The following is an 18,408-nucleotide window of genomic DNA, read 5'->3' as shown; positions in this document are numbered from 1 at the left end:
TTGGACTGTGGTACTTATACAGCACACTACTATGTTGTTTTATTGAAAGCATGCTAGACAGTGATATCCAGTTATCTCCATTTTTCATTATATAATGTTGTTGACATGATTACAGCTCTGTTCCTATTATTGTTTACATTACTGTTTTTATTATGTTATTCATATATTGGTACTGCTGAGCGATTATGCTCACCCTTGCAAACTATTATATATGTATCGCAGATGCCTAGAAGACCAGTCAGACATACCCGTGTTTCCGCCCCTTCAGGACCCGGCTCCTCTGAGGTAGTGTTTGTCAGGCCACGTGCGGTCTGACGAGTTGCTGAATAAAGTTAGAGTGTGTTAGATGTTGAATAAATGGGTTGTAATAATATGAACCTGAATCATACTTGAACCTGGATCGGATCTTGGTTGGGGTCAAGTTAGTAGATATTAATAATAATCTTGTTGTTTATATTTTGGCAATTGTGTTGGTGACGTCAACCCCTGACCCCGCGGTTGAGGCCGTCACACCGTAGCCCAGATTTAAGGGCCGTTTTATACACGAATAGCCTTTGGTGGCAGAAGTTGCAAGACCTCTCTCTAGGCTTAGCCTTGCGAATCTTTAAGAAATTGGGCCAGGTATAAGTCGACTTAATCTCGTCGACATCCTCTTTACGGAGCATGCTTCTGTGATGAAATGCATCAAAATAAATGGTACTAGGATACTCGTCCACCCTCTCGTCTAACATACTCTTTAGGCTGTTTGAACAACGGTTAATGGAGAAGGGGGAGACAAGAGCTATACATTGAAGGGAGCAAATAGTGGCCCTCTTGTACGGAGCTTCCTTTTGGGAGAAAGAGGACTTGCTGGGACCTTGTCCACTAGACATTCTTAAAGAGCTTAAAGAAAGATGAAAGCTTGAGAGAACTTGAGAAGTTGAGATATGAAAGTGTGAATGAAAATGAGTACTTCTCATCTTCTTTTATAGGAAAAAGGTCACCTTCTACATCAGGTCGTAAGTCTGCCTAGTTCGCGCTAACAGGTACCACATTAAAAGAACACCGGAAGTGGTGGGGAAGAACGATCAAAAGGAAAGAAAGGACAACATAATAAACGTAAAAAGCGGTGCAGGACATCGCTTATCGTATCAGTTTTCCGAAAAATGCCTAGCTGAAACTAAATACGATTCATTATTCTTAACTTAGGGACGATTATTTTAATAACCATGATTAGTAAAACTAGTAAAGATTAAGACAAGATTAGCTCTTCAGCTAAACTCACGAGTACGAGAACAAAATGTTCTCCTCCTGACGGATCAAACTACCCTGCATGCGACTCCCAAGGTCCATTAAGACCACTCCCGACCGACCACCCCACAAATGGAGGGCATATGGCCGACCAGGAGTCTCTGTAACAGAGCCATGACGGTCACAACTTGCTTCCATTGAACTCCTGGCCGACCAGACCATAAATGAGGGGCATATGTCCGACCAGGAGCCTTTGTAACAGAGCCATGATAGGCATAACTTGGTTCCGTAGCACTCCCGGCCGACCAACCCACAAATGGGGGGCATATGGCTGACCAAGAGCCTCTATAACAGAACCATGACTGCCACAACTTGCTTTCATAGCACTCTCGGCCAACCAACCCACAAATGGGGGGCATATGGCGAACCAGGAGTCTCTGTGACAGAGCCGTGACGGCCATAACTAGCTTCCGTAGCACTAGGGGCATATGGACGACCAGCAGCCTCTATAACAAAGCCTTGACATCCATAATTTTCTTCCGTAGCACTACCGGCTGACCAGCCCACAAATTAGGGCCTTTTGACCAACCAGGAGCCTCCGTAGCATAGCCATAACGACCACAACTTGCCTCCGTAGCGGCCCTGACCGACTAGCCAACAAACTGAGGCCTTTTGGCCGTCCAGAAGGTCCTATAGGAGAGCCATGAGGCCTTTAAAAGTTGCTCCAAATGCCCTCCTAAGAGGTACTTCGGAAATTTCTCGAAAAGAATAACTCTCAGCAGAACCAAGTTTCGTGAAGACCAGAATGACCACGAGAATGAGTTTGTTGGAATACAGAACACCCTACAAAGGAGGTTTGGACAAGGTCAATGAAGTCTAAGACTTCCCATAAGAACAAGTTCAATAGAACACAGAACGTTTAGCAAGAACGAGTATAGAACATCCACTAGGATGAGTACAAAACATCCACTAAAATAGCCGTAGCAGAGCCATGAGGAACTCAAAGGAAAACATGAGACTAATTCTATGGGCAACCAAGAGCAACAAGGGCATGACAAGGTAAGCAGAAAATCTGAGCTCTGAGTGAGATATTCAAATAGGGGCAGGCACCCCTGGACAGCACGGAGCAGAAGGACCTGCTCATGGCCGACCAGGAGGCTCTCCTCCAAGTGGCCAAGCAGCCCACAATTGAAGGCATGTGGCCGAGCAGGGCCTCCTGCAGGAAGAAGTTCTGCTCGACCCCGACGACCCCTCTTTGAAAATTTTCAAAAATTTTGGAAAAAAATGAAAAAAATCAGAATTTTTTTGATTTTTTTTTAAATTTTCAGGATTTTAAGATAAAGCTCAGATTAGGTCCTATTAGTGAAATTAAGCACATATTAGGGCTGATTAGTGAATATTTAGCATAATTAACCCAAATTAGGGGGAATTAGTTATTTGTATGATGAAATTAGCCCAGATTAGGGCTATTTAACCCACCCACTCTTATAATTAGTGTGAATTAGGGATGATTAATGTCCCATGCATACTGATTAGTCTTGGTTAGCCCTGATTAGGGCATATTAGCCTTGATTAAGGCCAGTTAGTGCATTCTATCTTAAAATTAGGCTCTTTTAAGCCTAATTAGCAACTTATACATAGAAATTAGCCCCGATTAGGGCCAATTAGCCCCGATTAGGGCCAGTTAGTAGCTTTCATCCTATAATTAACCTTGATGAAGGTTAACGGGTGATAAATGCTCACATTTTAGTTATGATTAGGACCTTTTAGTGTTAAACACTATCCAAACAGCCCGTAAAAGGCCTTAAGTCTATATACTCACACTAATAAGTCATTATAAATGTATAGGTCACTCTACACTTTATGATAAAGTGACGATACCCATGAAGGTCCGATACCCATGAAGGGACGACACCCATGAAGGGCCGATATCCGAGAAGGGCCGAAAGTACCCCGAGTCGCGAATAGACCATTATAACTTCCACGAAAACTCGAGCAGTATTCATGGAAGTTGGGGGGTCAAATGATATGGATAGAAAATACATCTTAAGGACACATTAAATGGTGTATTATTACACTTGGGCTTCTTTTCTGAAGTCTAGTACAGACCTGTCTGGTCCGAGCTCGTAGCAGGCTCAAGACAGCCCATATAGACGAGGCCCACCAGCTGAGGTCGTCAAGGTCCACAAATACAAGCTATTCACGGATAAGGCCCAGTATGGTTAGAAGAGCAAAGACATATGTTCTAAATAAACTCCAAGTCCTACGCAGAAGGTTTTGGAGTTCCTTCCCTTATAGGACTCCCAATCACCATCTAAGTTGGAGACTTGGCCACTAAGTCTCCCAACAGAAGTCTAACCCTAGACTCACCTCTATATAAAGGGCTCTACCCCTCAACCTAGAACTACATTTTTGGCTTGATTCTCTACAACATAGAGATACATAGGCATCTTGCAAGGACCAATAGTCCCAAACGCAAGAGCAATCATTAAAGCTCGAAGCTCTCAAACCCTAGCATTAAATACTAACGCACTCAGGTTTTTATTCCAAAATATATAGTTTACAGGTGACTAGCTAAAGAATGAAGCCACCTATTGGTGGGAGCCTGTTAAAGCATTGGAATGTACAAATGTTATTACTTGGGATAGATTCAAGGTGTTGTTCTTAGAGAAGTATTTTTCCTCAGTTTGTTCAGGATCAAATGGAATTGAGATTTCTAGGATTGCAGCACGGAAATATGTCAGTAGCAGCTTATGAAAGTAAGTTTGAGGAATTATTTAGGTTTATGCCATCTTATGAAGACACAGAGAGAAAGAAAGCTAAGAGTTTTCAACAAGGTCTTAAATCATGGATTATAGGGAAAGTAGCTATATTTTAGTTGGACATGTATGTAGCCGTGGTATAGAAATCTATGATTATAGAAATAGAGAGTGAAATGTCACAAAGGAGAAGGAAAGTAAGAAAAGAAAGTTCGAGGGAAATGAAGGACAATCACAAGCAGGGAAGTTCCAAAATTTGTAACCAGAAAAAAGGGAAGTTTCAGCTAGGGAAGAATTTTAATTTCAAGAAGAAAAATGTAGGCAATGGAGGATAAGGCAACCGTTCAGCCATTGGAAACCAACCGAATCAGCAAAGGCCAGCTTTACCAGAGTGTCAGGTATGTTGAAAGAAATACGGAGGAGTTTGTAATAAACTAAATGTGGTATGCTATAAATGCAACCAGAAGGGGGAACTACTTCAGGGAGTGACAGAATCAACCATCCAGAGAGCCATCAAATAAAGATCAACCTACCAGGAATCAAGCAGGCAAGGTTCCATCAATTGGGTTTACATGTTTTAACTGTGCGAAACCAGCGCATATACGAAGGATTGTAAAACACCAACCTCAGTTAGTAATATGCTGAGAATCATGGGATCTACTCCGATAGTGAATGAGCCTCCAAGAGCTAGAGTTTATGATATGTCTATGAAAGATGCTATTGGGGATACTAATGTAGTGGCAGGTACGCTTACTATGATTTCTTTATGTGCTAACATATTAGTATATTCGGGAGTAACTGGATCATTTATTTCTCAAGATTTTGTTGATAAGTTGAATTTCCTAGTTGAATTGTTAAATGAAATCATGACTGTAGAACTAGTAAATCAAGAATGTGTATCTATTAACTGAATCTGTACCAATTGTGAGATTGAGATTTCTGGTAATAAGTTTTGTGCTGATTTGATACCGTTTCAGTTAGGAAAATTTGATGTTATTCTAGGAATGGACTGGCTATCTAAACATCATGCTCAGATAGACTGTCATAATAAGAAGGTGATTCTGAAGATGCCGGATGAGAAAATGGTGACGTTTAGAGGTCAAAGACAAGAAACGAAGTTTTTAATGATGATTTAAGCTAAAAGATTACCGCGACAAGGTTGTGAGTATTATATCGCTTATGTAATAGATAGAAGTCAGGAGCTAGCAAAACTTGAAGATATTCCAGTGGTCAATTAGTTTCCAAACATGTTTCCAGATGAGTTACTAGGACTTCCTCCAAATAGAGAAATTGAGTTTGCAATCGATTTAGCAACTGGAACGGAACCCGTATCCAAGGGTCCGTACAGAATGGCGCCAGTTGAAATGAAGGAATTAGTGAAGAAATTGCAAGTATTATTGGAAAAAAGGAGTGATTAGACCTAGTGTGTCCCCATGGGGCGCACCAGTGTTATTTGTTAAGAAGAAAGATGGAAGCATTATATTATGTATCGACTATCGGAAGCACAACAAGCTTACTATCAAGAATAAATATTTGTTACCTCTAATTGATGATTTATTGGATCAGTTAAAGGGAGAAAAGTACTTTTCTAAGATTGATTTGAGATCCGGGTATCACCAATTGAAGATTAAACCCGAAGATGTACCGAAGTCAGCTTTCAGAACTTGGTACGGTCATTATAAATTTCTTGTACTGGCTTTTGGATTGACCAATGCACCCGCATCATTGATGGATTTAATGAACAAAATTTTGAAGAAATATCTGAGCTTTATACACCTCTTTCACAACATCATACACCTCTTGAGGAGTGAGAACCTTAGCATTACTACTTAAAATTATGACATACTCCTCCCTGAATTTTGCTAAGGCCTCCTCCATGATTGTTGTGAAGTCTTTTGAGAGCCATGCATCCACCATCTGCTTCATCTACAATATTTTCTTGCTGCTCCTCAACATCCTCATTGTATAAAAGTAGTATAGCTTGATAGTCTTGGTTTGACATATCTGTTGTACGGAGTTGTTGGGTAATATTGGCCAGGCCTGCAAGCTGCTCAACCAAAAGATCATTTATTGTAATAGGCTGGTCTTAAGCATCCTGCAGCCATTAAGATATGAGGTGGGAAGGTTGTGGTGTAGTATTATGTTCATACCAAGTTCTTGGAACCTCTTCTCCTTCCATTATAACTAACTTGTAAGATCCTCGTCCTTGAACACTTTTGACTTTGTACGACCCTTCCCAGTTTGGAGCAAGCTTTCCTTTCGGTCCAACTCCTGATGCTTTAATCTTTATTAGAAACAGATCTCCTTACTTAAAGAACCTTTCTTTCACTCTTAGGTTGTAATAATAAAGAAGGCCTTTTCTGATATTCTATGATCTTAGCATGAGCTTGATTTCGAACTTCATCGATTAAGTCTAAGGCTAGTCTCTGCCCTTCCTCATTTTCTTCTGTGTTATAAGCTTGAATCCTTGGAGATGAATGTGATATTTCTAGAGGGACAACAACTTCAGCTCCATATGCCTTGTGACTCTACATGTGGTCCTATAGGCCCAATTTATCGGGAGTATCTTGTCCACCCAATTGCTCATGTACTTTTCAATCCTCTTATTCAATCCGTCTAAAATAATCTGGTTCACAACCTCTTCTTGTCTATTGGCTTGAGGGTGAATGACAAAAGTGAACCGTAGCTCGCTTTCATTCTCTTCATAATACTTCTTGAATTCCTCATTATTAAACTGTGTCCCGTTATAGGTTACTAAGATACGAGGAATTCCATATCTACACATGATATTTTCCCACAGGAATTGAGCAACTTGTTTGGTTATAATATTGGCCAAGGGCTTGGCTTTGATCCACTTGGTAAAGTAATCAATAGCTACAATTAAAAACTTCCTTTGGGCAGTAGCCATTGGGAAAGGTCCAAGAATATCCATTCCCCCTAAGTGTTGGCCACATATGCCTTCATGCACCTCTTCCAAAGAAAGTCAGTCCTCATCAGGCCTGAGGTACCTTAGATAGGGAACTGGGAAGGATCCTTTATAAAGAATCCCATCAATCAAAGAATATCTCAGGGCTCGCACAGTCAGTTTTTGTTCCTCCGCTGTATCACTGGGAAGCCATTTGGTCTGTAAGTGAGCCTTAATGGGATCAATCCATGATTCTCCAAGCCCGATAGGGGAAACCAACTTGACATCAATGCTCCGTTTCTTCAAAACACGGAAGTATACACTTCCAGAACTATTTTCGATCTCATAAGAGGTAAATTTGGATAACGCATCTGCCTTAGAATTCTCCTCCCTCGGGATGTATTCAACATGACATTTGTCAAACTGAGTCATCAAAGGTCTTAAAAGCCGTATGTATTTGGCCATGATTTCATATCTAGCCTCAAACTCTCCATTGACTTGGGATACCACTAGTTTCGAGTCTCCACAAACTTTCAAGTTTTTAACTCTTAGTGTTCCATCTATGCTCAGGCCAACTATCAACGCTTCATATTCTGCCTCATTATTTTTAGTGGTGAAATCTAACTTTATGGCATACTTAACAAGAAATCCATCAGTACTTTGTAAAATTAAGCCATCTCCACTTGAATTTATTTTTGATGCCCCATCAAAATAGAGTACCCAGAACTCCTTATTTTCAACATTCCTTTCTCTTACCTCACCTTGGGGTGTATCCTCCTGCCCCCCGAATTCTTGGTTAGCGATGGTACATTCAACCACAAAGTTATCCAAGGCCTGGGCTTTGATCGTCGTTCGAGGATTGTACTTAATATCAAATTCCCCCAGCTTTATGGCCCATTTGATCAGCCTTCCACTGGATTAAGACTGTGAATGATGTTTCTCAAAGGATGGTTTATTAGTACCTCAATCTTATGGGCTTGGAAGTAAGGACGCAACTTCCTTGAGGCCATAACCAAGGATAAAATAAAGTTTTCTATAATGGAATAGTTCAACTCATCCCCATGTAGAATCTTGCCGACATAATATATGGGTTTTTGGACTTTAAGCTCCTCTTTTACCAATACGACGTTCAGGGCATTTTCAGAGACGGCTAATATAAATAAAGAATCTCATCCAAGACTGGCTTAGCCAATAACTGCGCTTGTACCATGTATTTATTTAACTCCTCAAACGCCATTTGACTTTCATCAGTCCATGCAAAGTCTTTTACTTTGTTCAAAGCCTTGAAGAATGGTAAGCACTTGCCTCCAAACTTGGAGATGAAACGCCCCAGAGTAGCAACCTTTCCCGTGAGTTTCTGAATATCCTTTATAGAACATGGAGGTTCCATGTCTAGGATGACCTTTATTTTGTCAGGATTGGCCTCAATTCCCCTATTGGACACCATCAATAAACTTCCCAAAACCAACTCCAAAAGCACACTTTGCGGGATGCAACATTATTTTGTGATACCTCATGACCTCAGAAGCTTCCCTCAAATGGGTTATATGGTCTGCTTTTAAAAGGCTCTTGACTAACATGTCATCTAAATAAACTTCCATGGTTTTCCCAATAAGGTCCTTAATAATCTTGTTCACCAATCTTTGGTATGTGGCTCTTACATTCTTGAGACCAAATGCCATAACAAGTTAGTAAAAAGTACCAAAGTCAGTGATAAATGATACCTCTAGGATGTCATTCTTATGCATCTTGATCTGATTGTATTCACTGAATCCATTCATGAAACTCAGCATCTCGTACCCTATGGTGGCCTCTATCAAATTGTCTGTCCTTGGGAGAGGAAATCAATCCTTGGGGCATGCATCATTCAGATTAGTGAAATCCACACACATTCTCCATTTTCTATTAGTCTTCTTCACCATCACATGATTTGATAACCATTCTGGAAATTGTATCTCCTCAATGAAACCAGCCTCTAAGAGCTTCTCAACTTCTTGTTTGATGGCTTCCTGCCTTTCAGGGGCAAAACTTCTTTTCTTTTGCTTTCCAGTCTTTGGATTAGGATCCACGCTCAACTTATGGGTGATCAATTCAGGGTCTATACCGTGCATATCTATTGCTGACCATGCAAACACATCATTATTTTCTTGCAAGAACCTCATTAACTTTCCTTTATGGGGCTCCTTCAGTGATGCTTCAACGAAAGTTACTTTCTCGGGATCCTCGGGAACTAAAAGAATCGAGATCAAATCCTTTGTCGGTTTTCCTCGTTTCTTATTATTTTCACAAACATTCATATCCTCATTGTGTAGAACCTGCCCCCGGCTCCATCTGCCCTCAAAGAGGCTACATAACAGCTTCTTGCCATCTTCTGGTCTCCCCTCTCTTCTCCTATTCCATCCCTAGTTAGAAACTTAATCACTGAACGATATGATGAGGGGAGTGCTTTGAAGGCATGTATACTTGTCCTTCTCATAATCGTATTATATGTTAATCCAGCCTTAACCACTACAAAGTTCAACATCTGCGAAGCCTGTCTAGGCTCCTGGCCCATAGTTAAAGGTAGTGTTATATATTGAGTACAACACAGGGGGTGAATGTGTTTTCTGAATTTTTATCCTTTTTAAAATTTGTTTGGATAATTGTGAACAAAGCAATTTATAATTTTCAGAGATTATGGATAACTGAAATAGAACAACAAACACAATATTTCAAAACTATTAAGTAAGTTTGTCTTTTTACAAATTCTGCGTTCTTAAAAATATAAGAATTCAGTTTCATCCTTGAGAGAATGCAAGAAAATGTAAATCTGTTTGTTACTCCTAAACTAAGGACCAGTGCATTTTTTATATACTAGCAGCACGGGTTTACAAAACTTGCACTAAAATGTACTAAACTCTTTTCTAAAGCAACCTTTTTCTATTTCCATTTCTAGATTAGGAAATCTGTGCAAAATCTTGCAATTCTGTGACCATCCTTTGTCTAGTTAATCTTGGCCCTTGATCCTGTATTATATCCAGCTTTTTTGTATACTTTTCAATCCAGTTGATAGATCGTTTGTTGGATGATATTCTTGAATCTTGAATTTGTTTGCATTTTGTATTTGAGAGGCATATCGAGATCTCTAGTTTGTTCTATAGAGAAGTGACATTTCGATAAGTATAATGACTTATCGAGATCTCTGAGTTCTCTATAGGTATATTTGCCTTGTCGAGGTCTCTCGATCTTTGCATGATAAATGAATTATCGATATATTTGAGATCTCTACATGTAGAAATGACTTATCGATATCTCAGAGATCTCTATATATATTTTGACTTGTCGATATCTCTGAGATCTCTAATGAGAAATTGACTTGTCGATATCTCCAATCTTTATATCTTCATTCTGACTTGTCGATAACTCTGAGTTCTCTACATGCAGAAATGACTTATCGATATGTCCAATCTTCACATCTTCATTTGACTTGTCAATAACTTTAAGACTTCTATATAAGCCATTTTGGACTTCTCGACTAGACTTCTCGAATGACTTCTTGAATGACTTCTATATATTGCTTGATCTGTGACTTGTCAATAACTTGACTTAGAACATTTTTCATAAAATAGTTTATTCAGCTCCAATCTTCTTCACTTTTTGTTGAGGCATCATCATGGCTTGATCTTCTTCCAGAGTTTATTCCTTAGCTTAAATCTGTTTACAGAAAAATACCCCAGTTTAATCTTCTAACCTTTTTACAAACTCAAGTAATACAATACAAATACAAAGTTTATTATCAAACAACTAAATCTTAGGGTTGTCAATGTGACTTAGTGTTGTTATTATATAGGCATGTCTTGCATAACAATCTCCCTCAATTTGTGAGAAGATTGTTTAACATAAATTCATTCTTGATAACAAGACTAACCCTAAGCTACAAATAATTATATAAAACTGAAAGATTAACAAATACAACTTTTATACATTGAATGATTACATAAATTCAATTATTACATCCATCAAATGAATTTCTCATAGCCTGATTATTTTTTAATGAGGTCCTTTAGATCTACAAGCACTTGAAGTTCTTCTTAGAGCTTCTACAAGCTTGAGTCATTCATCCAATGAGTAACCATTTAGGTAACCAACTCTGAATCTTGAGAATCTTCCAACTTGTATGTTCATAAAATGTCCATCTTGTGATATTCTACTCAACCCCCTTGCCTTGAGTTCAATAGATCTCTGCTCAAACATTTCTATCTCCCTTGCATATTTTCAGTCCCTTTCCTCTTTTTCAGCCTTCAATCTTGCATGCCTTTCATTCCTTTCCCTCAACCTTTTAGATATCACAACCTTCTACATTCTTGTACTTGTGTCCTTATCCTTCATCAAGTTGATCACCCTCTTCAGTTCTATAGTTGAAAATATTTTCATTACTGTCCTGCTAAGCAAAATGAAGGAGCTATCTTGGTAGTATATTCTGACTTCTGCTAGTGATACAACCCAAACTTTGACAATTTCTTCAGCTAATTGTTAGAAAAAGTCATCATCTATGAGGCACATGTTTAGAGGCAGAAAGTCAGTTTGATTGAAGCAATTCCAAATGACCCCAGCCCCAACTTGCATTTTCTTTAGTTTTCTTCCAACAAACTTGAAGTGAGTTATGGTTGGAGGCTTGAATAAAGGTAGCTTTGTGACTTTCTTTAGTGTGATATGGCTGTATGTGATTGGTATTTTGAGTAGGGTGTTTGCAGTTTGTTTGTACAAGAATTTTGGCTTTTGAGGTAGGTTTGGTTGATATAATGTTTGGCTAGGTTTGGTGGTTTGAGTTTATGAGATTTGGATTTGTAGGACATTTTTCTTGGTTCCTTCTTCTTCTCCCTTTCTCCTCCTTCTGCTTTCATCTCCCCTTTTTCTATCATCTCTCTTCTTATCTTCTACTTTACTGTCAGTTGCCTTGGTAGATTGACTTGGATTTCAGCCAGAAGGTTTTTGCTCATCATTCTTCTACTCATCATCATCCAAGTTATCTTTGGTATTGAATTGAGTAGTTGGCAATATGGTTTCAGCATTCTGAAGATATCTTCCCAACACTCTGATCATCTTCTCATCTTCATCTTTCTAGTTCTTCTTTGACTTGAGCTCAGTCTCCAATCTCATGATAAGTCTTAGATTACCCCTAACATAATTCTTGGGGATTTTGAAGTATTTGCGCTTCCTGGTTTGTGGATAAATGTAGGACACCCCCTTGTTTGGATGGAGATAGGCTTCAGGAAAAGCTGCTATATGGGCCTTCTTGAGTTCAGTAAGCAATTGGGTTTCCTCTGGAATAACTGGATTAACTCTGTCAATTATTACATCCAACTCAGATGCTCTCATGGATTGGTGATTCAAGAGAGAAACCTGTAGACACCTGTCCAAACCACAATCATTAACATTTGCATTTATCCTTTTCTCCAAAAAATTTCTAACCTTTACAATCATAACTCTTAGAGAATTGATTTTGTTGGCCAAAGCTCTCTTGTAAGTGATGTAGTTGTTGTGAAGAGACACTCTTAGAACCGTTAATAGCTCATTGAACTCCTTGTCTTGACAAGGTCCTTTTGCGGCTTTTCAAAGTCTGTCTTTTCCAACATCTTGAGAGATTTTTACTTGTGTAGAGCTTTGACCAGAGTGGGTTTTAGATTTTCCAGCTTCTTTTGATTTACCGGCTTCCTTAGATTGTTAAATTCTAGACTCTATCTCCCCCTTAGTCTTGGTAGCAGCAGGAGTAGAGGAGTTGAAATTTATGGCCTCACAGCTTCAGGTAAGGAAGGTATTGAACATTCAAGGCACCCATAATAGCTCCCAATGAGACAAAATTCTGCATTTGGAGATGTTTATGGGAGTCTACTAGGGTCCTGATGTTATTTTGTTGACTCTGCACTAGTCTAGTGAGAGATGTGACCTGAGTTGTGAGTGAATCATTAGAGGCTTACAAATTTGAGACTTGTTGTTGAAGAGACTGGATTTGGAGGTTTGTTGAGGTAAAGACTGGTTGGTGTGAGCTTGAGGAAAGAGGAGCACCAAATATGCGTGAACATATTCCCTTATTCCCTCTATCAATAGATCTGAGGGTTCATACCTGGCTTGGTAAAGTTGATCCAGTTTGACCCTTGTGTCATTATTATATGTGATTTGATTTTGGACAACTTCATAAAGAGCCATAAATGATCATTTTAAGTTCTTGATGCTCTGCTCCATACTAGTGATATCAAACCTGACCATTTGCTAAGAAAATTTATTAAATATATTCTTGATTTCCACCTGAGTTAGCACAAGGTCATCTGGTTTATCTTTCACCAATCTCCTAATCCTGTCATGATGACTATTTAGAGTCTATTATAGTGCTTTACCAATAAGGTGAAAAGCTTTGAGCTGTTCCTTGTAGACTTCTGTAAAAGCATCATAAACTTCCTGTGGACAGAGAGTCTTGGCATTGCTTCCCAGGATAATGATATACACTTCTCTAAACCTAGCCAAGACCTCCTCCATTTACAAGCTGAAATCTTTATCTAGCCAAGCATCTACATTTCCATCCTGCTCAGCTTTATTGACAATCTTCTATTGCTGTTTTTCAACATCTTCATTATAAGACATCAAGATAATCTGATAATCCTGACCGGATATATCAGTTATGAGAAGCTGTTGGGTAATGTTTGTAATACCAGAGAGTTGGTCCACAAGAAGATCATTCATAATAGGCAGAGTTTGAGCATCCTGCAGCCATTGTCAGATGAGGTGTGAAGGTTGTTGAGTGGGATTTGATGTATAAGGGATGTCTGTTTAGTTTGAGGTGATGGGTTGTGAGGTGGTAGGTAACCCTGTGATCGGAATCACAGTTGAACTCACAGTAGAAATTGCGATTGTGACAGTGTGTTATTCACCAAGAGTGGGAACCTTCATTTTAATTGGAGGGGATTTGACCAGGTTACTGTCATGTACCATGACCTCAAACCCTTGTTCTTCTTACAAAGAACTAGCACCTGAATGTGCTTGATTTGTCTCCCCGATGATTGGATCATTGAAAATTGGACTCCTAACTTCAATTGACAAAGCAATCGCAGCCAGGGTTCGGAGGAGAGTTTTTCCTACATGAGGAACCTCTAATTGAATTGAAGAGGATTTAGATATCTCCCCCTCAAGAGTACTACCCTCAAACCTTTCAATCTATGAAGATTGATTTACACATGAAGGTGCATTTGACACTACCACAGGGTCTTCAATAAAAACTGATGAAACCCCTGTGTTTTTGTTGGTATCATCAAGGTCTACCCCAGAATGTAGTTTCTTCCGAACTGAATGTGGTTCGTGCCTGGTGAGCACGGTCTCTTGAACATTGTCACTTGATTTTGACAACACTTGAGAAGTGGATTCAAGTGTTATATTATAAGTAGAAGAAATTTGAGAGATAAGATTTGTGAGTTGAGAATTGAGTATTGGAAGCTCCCCTGAATAGATAAGGGAGCTTCAAAAAATGTGCTCTTAGTGTGTGCCATCCTTATTTATTCTTTCATAAACTTAAAAGAGTTCAAGTTATGGTGTCGACTCTTTACAAGATGCACTAGGGAGAGGGCTTTGTTCAATAGAGACACCCTGTTGAGAGGATACCTCTAGAGTCTATTTTAATCCCTCTATTAAAACTGCATCCTGTTGGGAAGATGCAGAGGTAGCTAATTGAGTGGTTAGCTCAGCTTTCTTAGTCTTCTTTGGTTTCTTGACCAGGTTAGACTATATTGGTATTTGATCCTCACCAGTCTCATTGATAACAGTCAAGGGTGCCTGCTTTCTCTTCTTTTTACTCAGCTCACCCTTTTGAGAGGATGAAGTGGTTGGTTTCCTAGCTTATAATGGTAAAGAAGGAAGGGCCTCACTGTTCAGAGAGCACTTTTATATGTGATGCAACTGTGTTTATAGTTCCACAGGCACATGAGCCATAACTGTACTAGTTTGAACTTTAGACCTCATGTTAGGCATAGGGTAATGTTAAGTCCTGATTCTCTCCAACATAAATAGAGTGATTCTAAGACTTACATGTACCTTATTCTTTGTAATAAGTGAGCCAAATAGTATTTTGGACACCTGTTTACAATTTCCTATCTTTTTTCTATCAATACCATTGAGTAAATGAATGTCTTGAATTTTATGATTTAAACTAGACATTATAAACCAAGGAAAGAAGATTTCCTTACCTCTTGTGGCCAAAGGCATCATAAGCCTTGTGCTGAGTTCCTCCAGAATCAAAAGTCCCACATTTATGTGTCTGTTGTGAGCCATGCAGAACACTAGCTTCTGAACCACGCTTAAAATGTTGTCATACCCTATCTTCCTGCAGGTGAAAGCCCTCACAATTGAGTCAACCATGAATGACCATTCCCTCCTCAGATGCTTCTTGTTCAGGCTAGCCAGGTTGATCCTCTCACTGTAGTTGACAAAGTCCATAAACTCAGCTAGCTCTTGTTGAGTTAGGACCTCCACCATGTTGTCAGTAGGAATGCCCAGAGCTAGGTTGATATCATTCTCAGTAAATTCCACCTGTTGGCCTTGGATTGAGCAGTTAACCACAATGGATACAGCTTGATTCTCATGCACCACTGATAAATCACAGTTGAGTTCCAGAAAGCATTGAGAACATCCAGATACAGAATACGATTTACAGTTAGAGCACCTGCAAAATATGTCTCAGATGGAAACTTGACAAAGCTCTTCAAAGTATCAAGAGCTTGATTTGCATCTGTGAAAGCTAGATAGTTAGTGCCTCCTTTGGGATAAAAGCTTTAGCATTTATTGATGCCATTTGAAGTGTTTGAATTTGAGTGGATAAGAGATTTGAGAGAGAGAAAAGTTTGAAATGAGATAGAACGGTTAAGATATTCAAAAGCTAGATCACCTGAGATCTCGAAAGCGTAAAGATGGGTTATGTTGAGATGTCTGGGTATTTATAAAAATAGGTAAGTGACTTGTCGAGAAGTAGAAATAAACATTTGGGATTTGCTTATCGAGAAGTCATGTGGGAGAATAGATACATATCGATATGTCACTTTCCTGACTTTTATCGAGAACTAGATAGTGACTTATCGAGATGTCAAATAAATACCCAGTTTGTCCAGAATGAACTGAATTTTACCAATATCTACTTGAGTAAATCAAAATAAAATTAGAATGATTTTATATCAAAAGTATTTTACTGAAACAATTTATTAATTTAAATTATTTCAGTTCTAAGTTTGTCGAGAAGTCTAAAATGTAAACTTGTAGAGAACTCTATGAATTAACATATATCGAGATCTCTACAAGACTTATCGAGAAGTCATAAAAAGGCTTGTCGAGAAGTCCTTCGAGAAATCTAGAAAAAGACTTATCGAGAACTCCATCGAGAAGTGTTAAAATGACTTGTCGAGAAGTCAATTAGACTTATCGAGAACTCAGTTCTCTATATACTTTTGTTCTTTCTAATTCCGTCTTATGTTAAGTTCACATATTGAAAATGTAATTTAACATTTAGACAATTTTCTTAGAATTTGAAAAATTCCAAGCTAAATTTCGAATTTTGAAAAAATGAATATACAGAGAATTTTGAAATATTTATAACTCATATTCTAGTTAATTTCCAATTAAATTAAATTAATTTTGATTTACTATAAATTAATCTGCTGTAACATATTAGCTGAGTTCTTGCCTTTTGGATGAAGAGTTTAACATTCCAATTTCACCAACAAGTCTAATGAAAGTTGCTCCATCCAAAGGTTCAGTAAAAACGTCAGCTAATTATTTTTCTCTTGGAACAAAAATAAGCTCAATAGTACCATTTGCAGCATGTTCTCTAATAAACTGGTACCTTAAATCAATGTGCTTTGTTCTAGAATGACTAACTAGATTAACAACAATAGATATAACACTAGTATTGGAATTTTGTGTAACACTAGACCATAGTCCATTAGCTGATTTCTAATCTAAAGCACTTGAGTACAACAACTTCCACCAGCTATGTATTCAGCCTCAGCTGTGAAAGTTGACACAAATTGTTATTTCTTACTGTACCAGGATACAAGCCTTTGTCCAAGAAATTGACAGCTTCCACTAGTGCTCTTTCTGGTCAACCCTGTATCTAGCAAAATCTGCATCTGTGTATCCAACAGCTTCAAATCCAGTTCCCTTAGGATACCATAATCCCAAGTTTGGTGTTCCCTTTAAGTATCTGAAAACAATTCTCTTCACATCCATCAAATATGATTCCTTTGGATTGGTTTGAAATCTTGTACACAGACATGTTGCACATATAATGTTTGGTCTACTAACAGTCAAATACAACAAAGATCCAATCATTTCTCTATAACTTGAAATGTCTACACTTTTTCCTTTCCTATCTTCATCCAACTTTGTAGCTGTAGACATAGGTGTTGATGCAGGTGAATAATCAACCATTCCAAACTTCATCAATAAATATTTAACATACTTGGTTTGGCTGATGAAGATTCCATCACTTCTCTGACTGACTTGAAGTCAAAGAAAGTAACTTAATTCTCCCATCATGCACATTTCATGTTCACTCTGCACGAGTCTTGAGAATCTTTGACATAACTTTTCATTAGTAGAACCAAAAATAATATTTCCACATAGATTTGAACTAAGATCATATCACCACCATGCTGCTTCTAGAATAGAGTCCTGTCAATTATTCCTCTAGTGAATCCATGTTTAAGCAGAAATTCTGACAATGTTCATACCAAGCTCTAGGTGCTTGCTTTAATCCATAGAGAACCTTGAGTAGTTTATAGACAAAATATGGAAATTCTAGATCTTCAAAGCCAGGTGTTTGTTGCACATAAACTTCTTCTTCCAACTCACCATTAAGGAATGCACTCTTTACATCCATTTTATACACTTTAAAGTTTCAGTGTGCAACGAATGCAAGAAAGATCCTTATTGTTTCTTGTCTTACAACTGGAGTAAAAGTTTCATCATAATCAATTCCTTCCTCCCGTGAGTAGCCTTTTGCAACCAACCTTGCTTTATTTCTTGTTACAATTCCATTTCCATCCATTTTGTTCATGTACACCCACTTTGTTCTAATTATACTTCTGTTCTTTGGTGCATGAATCAACTTCCAAACTTTATTTCTTGCAAACTGATTTAGCTCTTCTTGCATAGAAGATATCCAGTCAGGATCAAGTAGAGCTTCCTCAGTTTTTAGGCTTAATTTGTGAAAGAAATCATGCATGTAGACATTCATTAGTAGTTGCACTTCTAGTCCTCACACCAATATTTGGATCACCAATAATTGCATCCCTTGTGTGTCTCATATCCCACTTTCTGGTATGATTTTCTTGACTTGAATTTTCTGCATTTTCTTCACCATTGGCATGAATTGCAGAACTTTCTTTTCTTTCTCCCCCTAAGTTTGTGTTATCAAATTCAGGTGTTTGAGCTTAGGTCCATTCTCATGATTCACTTGCTCAGTGGACTCTTCATTCACTCTGTTGATTGTGTTGATTT

General features: G+C 38.4%; 1 protein-coding gene across 1 annotated transcript; it reads right to left on the bottom strand.

Moving 5' to 3' along the window:
* Nucleotides 1-6,972: 6,972 nt before the first annotated feature.
* Nucleotides 6,973-9,448, bottom strand: LOC141680022 (uncharacterized). Its single transcript, XM_074486357.1, has 2 exons — nt 9,210-9,448; nt 6,973-7,807 (listed from the first exon to the last, which is right to left on the bottom strand). Exons 1-2 carry the CDS (start codon nt 9,446-9,448, stop codon nt 6,973-6,975), a joined length of 1,074 nt encoding a protein of 357 aa, XP_074342458.1.
* Between the last annotated feature and the right edge of the window lie 8,960 nt (nt 9,449-18,408).

The sequence above is a fragment of the Apium graveolens genome, chromosome 8 (genome assembly GCF_009905375.1).
Source record: "Apium graveolens cultivar Ventura chromosome 8, ASM990537v1, whole genome shotgun sequence".
Lineage (NCBI taxonomy): Eukaryota > Viridiplantae > Streptophyta > Magnoliopsida > Apiales > Apiaceae > Apium > Apium graveolens.
The sequence above is the reverse complement of the archived record's forward strand: the minus strand, read 5'-3'. Positions and strand labels throughout refer to the sequence as shown.